We start from the raw sequence: 7,675 nt of genomic DNA, 5'->3' as shown, positions 1-7,675 counted from the left end.
ATTTTACTTACATGTTATATTTAGAATAACTGGAGAAGGGACTTCAATGTTTTAAAGGAGGGATGTCTAGATCACTCTTGGCCCCATAGTATAGGTACTGAGAGTCAAAGAAATCAAGGGGGAAAAGAGACAGACAGGAAGTATTGTGGGGCAGTGGCCAAGGGGATTTGTGTATATTGGTTATGTAAAGGAGTAGTAAAGCTAAATAGCCAAACCATAGTCAATAACAGTGAAAACATGATATCCAAACTATAATCACCAAACTTAAAGATGTGCCGTCAAGGTAACAGGCTCAGGGAGGATGTGGTGGGAGGGAACCTGGGAACCATGGTGATGGGAGGTTAACTAACAGTAGTGGTGGGATTGGTGCTGGAACATAGTATGCCTAAATCTCAACTATGAATAACTTAGTATATCATGGTCTTTAATAAAATTAAAAAAAGAATGCCCAATTGTTCTTTATTCTGCCCAAGGAATTTTATTATTTTCTTTGATCATGCAAAAATGTAAACATTTGTTCAATGAAATGAACACTCCAAAGCATCGCCAAAGCATCCTAAACAAAGCTATAAGTACAGTTACATATCAGGTAACAGTACATCATGGATATTTAATCTTAGAAGCAACATATTCAGGAGCATTGGGCATCACATGGGCCCAAGCAGATCATCTGAGAGAAGACACCAGTGATCAGGTACATTCATAAGGGAAGGCGCCAGTGTAGGGGCTGGCCCTGCAGCCTCTGCTTGTTGAGAGGTCTGCCCTTGTTCATTATGAACAAAAGGTGGACAATCGCATTGGGGCTGGTGAGTGAACTGGGCCAATGAGAACACAGCATATGCTGTCTCATCATTCTGGACTCTGATCCCTCTCTCCCTGGGTAGATTTGCAGGAATGGGAGGAGTGAACCATGAGAACTTTCGGGAGGCAGCACATGCCAGTGGGATAATGTGTTTAGATGATGTAGCTTTTGAAATATAATACAACTCAGTGTTGTAGAGAACTGTGCTCTGGGAGATGGCCTTGGCTCTGATGCCACATTCAGTAACACGGTAGATGAACTCGTAGATATGTGGCTCCACGTGGTTGACAGGGCAACCCTGGCCCAAATATAACTCGTGGAAGTGGACATACACATCGCTATTCAGCAAGAATGGGTGGACTGTGACCATCAACCAGTCGATGGAGCAGACAACGGTCATTGCTCTATGGCCTGAGCAGACGGAGAACACAGACATGAGGATGACCATCCCTCTGAGGCACTTGAAGAGTTTCATCCCTGCTGCTGATCAGGTAACCAGTCACAGGCCACAGGAAGCTGTCTGGTGAGGGTTTCTAGAACACACAAAGACACAAAAGGTAAATTGTTTCATTTCCCCTCACAAGTTCAAACCTGTGCTGATCTGTGAAAATAGGTCATTCCTAAAGCCTGAAGAAAAATATAAACCTTGTGAGTATGACTTAAATGTTCTTAGAACAACAAGCAAAAACACAATGAAACAATGAGTATGGTAGGTGAGGATACTTCATTAACAGGGTGGGAGGAATCCTTTCACAATGCATGTGCATACTAAATCACAGTGTAGACTTCACGTAACATTTCGGCTGCTAATGAAGCCTCAATCAACTGAAAAAAAAAGGAAATTGCTATTCTAAGAGAGAACTAAAATTGATTTATTTAGGGGTGGAACTGGGACAGATGCATGCAAGGCAAGTGTCTTACCCCGTGGGCTCTCTCTTCAGCCCAGAGAGAATTATTTTACTAGTTTAGATTTTTGGTTTGGGGGCCTTACCGAGCAGTGCTCAGGGCTTACTCTTTTTTAAAAAAGAATTATTCTTTTATTGAATCACCATGTGGAAAGTTACAAAGCTTTCAGGTTTAAGTCCCAGTTATACAATGCTTGAACACCCATCCCTTCACCAGTGCACATATTCCACCACCAAAGATCACAGTATACCTCCCCGCACCCCGAAACTCCAAATAATAATAGTGAGGTTCTTTTTGTTGAAATATTAAATGTAATCAAAGTGAAGAGAAAATAAAGTGAAATTTACCAGTTACACAGGCGGGGTGGGGGGTTGGGGAGGCTCAGGGCTTACTCTTGACTCCATGGTTAGAAGCTCTCCTGGTGGTGTTCAGGAGGCCCTATGTGGCGCTGGGGATTCAACCAGTGTCAGCCACATGCAAGAAAAGTGCATGAACCCCTGCACCATCACTCGAACCCAGAACTGAACGATCAGTGTCATTCTTGATGATCTCCTTTCTGTAGATGAAGCCACTGGCTCCTTGAAGCAACTTTACTATTTCAGTATCAAACACTGCTCTATCTCACACACATAGACTGAAAAATCTATGTTGGTGGAGAGAGGGCATCCTTCTGTGTGTAATTCCAATCCCCCGTGAATGAAAGATGGTTTTAGGACAAACATTACATTAGGAGACAGATCCAGTTTAATAAAAGCTTCTAACATTGCCCTCTTTGAGGACCTCAGGGCCTTCCATCTACCACATTTATGAACCGTCCTTCCTGTCTATTTCCAGTGAGTAACATGTTTCACAAATTATTTTGATCAGAAGACTTCCTGATTCAGCAACTGAGACATTCTGTAAACTAGCTCAATTGAAACAACAAAAAGGCATTGTTTGTTTTTAATTTTTTTGTGGGGGGAGGAGGGTCTCCAAAGCAGTGCTCAGGTGTCCATATGCTAGAGCCCTCCATATTACCAGGGCCACCCTGGTGGTGCTCAGGGAACCATTCAGTGCCAAGAATTGAAACCAGGGCATCCACATGCCAGCACTTGCCAGTCTTTGGATCTATATCTTCAACCTCAATGCATTTAGTTGTTGTTGTTGTTTTGCTGTACAGGGATTGAACTCAGGGCATTATGCATGCAAGGCAAGAGCTCTAACACTGAGCCACATCCCCAGTCTTAAGACCCTGATTTTTTTTGGTTTGTTTTCTTGGTTTTGTGTTTTGGTTTTGTAGCCACACCTGGTAGTGCTTTTGGAGGGGTTACTTCTGGCTCATTGCTTGGGGTGCTGGGGCTTGTTCCCAGCAGTGATCTGAGGATCACAAGATCCTAGGGACTGAACCCGAACCTCCCACATGTTAAATGCACTGTCCATGACTTTGTGCTATTCCCCTGATCCTCAGTTTTCATTTTCAAAGTGAAAATGACAGAATTCAGAGAAGTGCTTAGGTTTCTGAAGGAAATATGTATGTAGAAGTGTAGGGTTCTGCTTCTCTCCCTGCTGAGCTAAGTAGTTGTAACTAAGTGTAGTAAGTGTAACTAAGCTAAGTGTAGGGTTCTGCTCTATTCCCTGCTGAGCTAACGCCCAGACTACTGAGCTGGGCATTTAGATATGAATTCCTTCTTTTACTAACCTTTATTAAGTGTCTATTATGAGGCCTTGTGCTATAAGGCTTGTCACCCAGCCATTTCTTTTCTGTTTAATGCATACCCTGCAGTGCTCAAGGGCTACTTCCTGGTTCTGTGCTCATAAATAACTCCTGGCAGTGCTTGGAGAACTATATGAGATAGTTCTCATATAGCCAGGGATCAAACCCAGGTTGGCTGCATGCAATGCAAGTGTCCTACCCGCTGCACTATCTCTCAAGCCTCCCCCCACCCCAGCCATTTATTATTTGTTTAGGTTTTTAAACAGCCAGTCATTTCTTTCCTCCTTTTGTCCTCATTGACAAAAGGCAGCTCTTTCCATTCCTTTGATATTGATGAAGTTGCTCCATTCTGAAATGAAAGTCATGGCCTTAGAGCCCACTAGAAAAATGCACTGGCGCTCTCCCTATCTCTCACTCTCCCATGCTCTCCCGGGGTGTTGGGGTGTGAGCGAGAAGCCTAAGATGGTCTACCCCATCTCTTTCCTGTCTTTTTTGTTCATTCTGAAATGTCACTCTTGGGACTGCTTTTTTATTTCTCACAAAGCAAAATCAGAAGCAGCAGTGACAACCCTCCTACCCCTCCAAAATACAAAACAAAGAATATAAACAAAACAACAACCCAAACCCAGTAACTTCTGATGCCAGCTGGTCTGGGGTTTAAAAAAATGATTGAAGACTTAAAAAAAAAACCCGCTTGCTCCAGAATGTTGCTTGTTTGCTGTGGTTCCTCTGGGAAGTTGGAGCAATCACTACATCTCTCCTTCTTGCCTATTTTCTTCCTTAACATTGTCTCAGAGTCTGGGCCTATTTGTCCTGAACAAACCCTTCCCTTTAAGTAGTTTCTGGAATAAACCAAGGAAACAAGCCGTCTCTTCCATTTCTGTTGTTCAGAGTCTATGAGAGACCATGTTTAAGGCGGTGTGCTGGGGCAGGCAGTTAAACCTTCTGTTTCCTGTCTCTCACTCAAGCCTCTTTCCTATATCCTCTTCCCTCTCCTGGGTAATCCAAATCAAGTTAGAGAAAGCCCAGACTTCTCCTAAGACACAAGACAGTTGTCCCCCACCCAATCATGGGTGCTCATCTCACCGCCCCATGTGCCCTTCCTGCAGGACATTACACTGAATCAGCAGGGAAGGCAGGAGTTGGGGAACAGCACTGTATCTGTGGGTTCCTTGACTACAAATCTCCCTACTCACACAGGACAGGATCTGTTTCCTCTGCTCTGGTAAATGGACAGGAACAGACTGCCTCAGGATGCGAGCAGTAAGTGCAGATGCCTGTGTGTGTGACGCCATGCCTTTGCGCGCAGAGAAAACAAAGAAAGTGAAGTCAGTGGGAGCCACGTTTCACACGGCATCTCTGAGCTATCAGGGAGTCATGGGAGAGATTAGGAGGTGAGCAGAACTGATTTACTGATTTGTGCATGAGCTTGCACACGCTTAGCTCACCGAGTAGAGGTCATGAGAAGTGTACAGCCTCCCTTCCCTGCGGTCTGCAGTGAGAGAGAGAGAGCGAGAGCGAGAGCGAGAGAGAGCGAGTGAGTAAGCGAGAGAGACTTGGGAGATGTCATAAGCCCGCCACAGTACAGTGGGAATTCATCAAATGAACTGCCTTTTCTACCCCTAGCTGAGATGTGGAGGCAGAAGAATGGGCTCTTGACCAGGCGAGGGAGAAAGTGGGCTTGGAGAGGAGACTGGAAATGAGTAAGGGGTGCCAGAAGAGAGGGCTACTGGCGTATGGGGGGAAATGCCAAATTGCTGGTATTCTAAGCCATAGTTGGGACTGTACTCTGCATGCTCAGAACTGTGCACAAACTCCTTGTTCATTAAAGCTCCTGAAATCTGCAGAGCTCAGGGGAAGAAACACATGCAAAGTAAGGGAGCGCTCACCTGGGGACTATTGTCCAATTTCTTGCAGAAGGCCGCTGTTAGAAAGCAGGTTGCAGGGTTTGCAAGAGCAAAGACCAATTTTGAGTTGATTGCTAATTATCCTGGGGACTTTCCGGAAGCCATGAGCTTCAGAAGCATTGGTATAGGCAAGCAGGGCTCAGTTATTGACGCAGACTGTCCTGAACTGAGCTCTACAGAGCCTGGCCAAACCAGAGCTGCTAATGACACCTGGATGCAAACTGTTTGCTCTCCTTGCAGCTACAGAGCACAGTAGCTTTCTGTTTTTCTAAAGCTGGTTTATGCATATAGATTTTCCTTTAGTTCCTTTAACTGAGTTTTCCAACCCTCCCCCGCTTTTTTTTTTTTTGCAAGAACTCCCTAATAAATCTGATTCTTCATAAATCCTGAGGCTTCCCCCACCCACCCCCTCAAATTACGAAATGTTTCATTCTAGGAACATCGATGATTTCTTGCCAGCGAGAGATTGAAAGGAGACCTGAAAGGCAGGGTGCTTTCTAATCACAGGCGCTTTTGAAAGGAGAAAAAGGTCTTCGAAGTCCAAATTCGTTTTGAGATGTTGGCAAGTGTCTTGAAAAGAGTGACCCAAATCTCTTCAGGAGCAGACAGGAGACTTGAGTTTTGCCTCTGATGTCCTCAGAGACACATCTGACTCTTAAGGAGAGGGGAGGGGAATTAGCTAAACATTTCCACATCTGGTTTTGGAACGGTTTGGAAAAAGAACTCACTCCATAGGTTTCTGGAAGCTTTGGGGGTAGGCAGTTATTTATTTTTAAAATTTAGTATCCTCATGACAGCGGAGTTATCATTTATATATTGTTTTCCCAGAATCTTGTTGTCAAAACAAAAGGAAACAGAGGGGAAGAGGAAACTCCAAAGCAGTATGCAATTATCTCAGGGAACTATAACTGTCAGGGCACTGATTTGCAGCAAAGTCTGTGCGCTCTCTTGCAGCTGATTTGAAGAAAAAGTAATCTGAGTTCGAACACTGATTCTTTGAGAAAAGAAGAGGGGAAGAAGTAAAAACAAACAAATAATAAAAAAAAGGAATCCTAACATTTTGGGAACACTGGCGTTTAGAAATTCAAATCGTCTCATTTTGATTTTGCTCCTGCAAATTATCTCTACATTCGGGTGCCTTTTAAAAAAACGGAGTTTCTTTTGAAAAGCTCAGTTTTAAAGAATTAGTTGGTTCACTGCTCTCAAAGAAAGTGAGGCTTGTGATTATACTAATGATGTCGAAGATACATTAAAGGGGGCTCGAAAATGAAATTAAAGAAATGCGTCTTTGCAATTTACACTCAAAGAATCTGGGTCCGGTTCAGTTTTCCAACCTCCCGAAACGCAGTGTTAAAGGAACTGCACGTTATTCATCATTTCGTGTGGAAGAAGAATTATGGACTGCTAATGCTTCCCGGTGTCCCTTTACTCAACAGAGAAAAACACCTTGACTGGAGCATAGAAAAGGCTTCATTAAAATTCAATGGCAAAGTAGTCATTAAAAAAATGTGTTTTTTTTTCCTGATGCTAAAAGCAACTGTAAAATATTGGGAGATGGAGAAAAGAAAAAAGAAAACACTTAACCTTAAAATAACCATTGGTAACTTTGGTTTAAAATATTTTTTGTATTTTTCTTGGGGGAAGGAGTGGAGGGAGAAGTGTGTGTGTGTGTGTGTGTGTGTATTTATATATAATCCAATGTCATTTCTGGAAGAACGAAAAAAGAGAGCCAAAGCTTTTTGAAAGCTGTTTTTAATTTTTGACATTGAATTTGAAAGCAATCAACGCATTATTTTTGTTTGGGCCATCTGGTTTTATTCTTATAATCTGTTAAGCTATCAAGCAGAGTTTAAATGTCACGGTTCATCTCAGGCACAAATAAAGGTTGCGAAATAAATGAGGACTCCTTGTAAGAGAAAGACTTTTTTGCTGGGCCACCAGTTTGGTTCCTAAAAGGTGAGCAGTCTAATGTGAAATCAAACCAAAATAAAGCTACGCAGCAAGAGGAAACCATACCCTGACTGAACACAGTTTTTCCAAATAAATAGAGAAAGCCCATGCGTTAGTGGAAATTGCAAATATCAAGTCATGGGAACGCCTTCCCTTCCGTGCAGAGAAGCTGTGTGAGTCGCATTTTGAAGTTGAAGGCGGGGATATATTTCATAATTTCCAGAAAATGTAAGGAAAATACCCAATGCATGCTCCTAATTCCGTTTATGCTTAAATGTAATCATTTATTTGAGTTTGATTTTTCAGAAAATGACACCTTGGGCCACAAAGCCCCAGAGTCCCTTCTCATTTGAAAAGACAAGGTAAGGCTGTGTCTGTGCAAGGTTTCCAAATGCATGGCGGCCATACAGCTGCATT

At 43.0% G+C, this 7,675-nt stretch overlaps 1 protein-coding gene across 1 annotated transcript; it reads right to left on the bottom strand.

The window, feature by feature from the left end:
- Positions 1–647: 647 nt before the first annotated feature.
- Positions 648–1,277, bottom strand: PLAC1 (placenta enriched 1). The gene has a single exon (XM_004621259.2). It carries the CDS (start codon positions 1,275–1,277, stop codon positions 648–650), a length of 630 nt encoding a protein of 209 aa, XP_004621316.1.
- Between the last annotated feature and the right edge of the window lie 6,398 nt (positions 1,278–7,675).

Source organism: Sorex araneus, chromosome X (assembly GCF_027595985.1).
Source record: "Sorex araneus isolate mSorAra2 chromosome X, mSorAra2.pri, whole genome shotgun sequence".
Lineage (NCBI taxonomy): Eukaryota > Metazoa > Chordata > Mammalia > Eulipotyphla > Soricidae > Sorex > Sorex araneus.
The sequence above is the reverse complement of the archived record's forward strand: the minus strand, read 5'-3'. Positions and strand labels throughout refer to the sequence as shown.

Excerpts from the sequence above, each read along its gene's own strand:
- PLAC1 (XM_004621259.2), bottom strand. The coding sequence starts at position 1,277 with ATGAAACTCTTCAAGTGCCTCAGAGGGATGGTCATCCTCATGTCTGTG.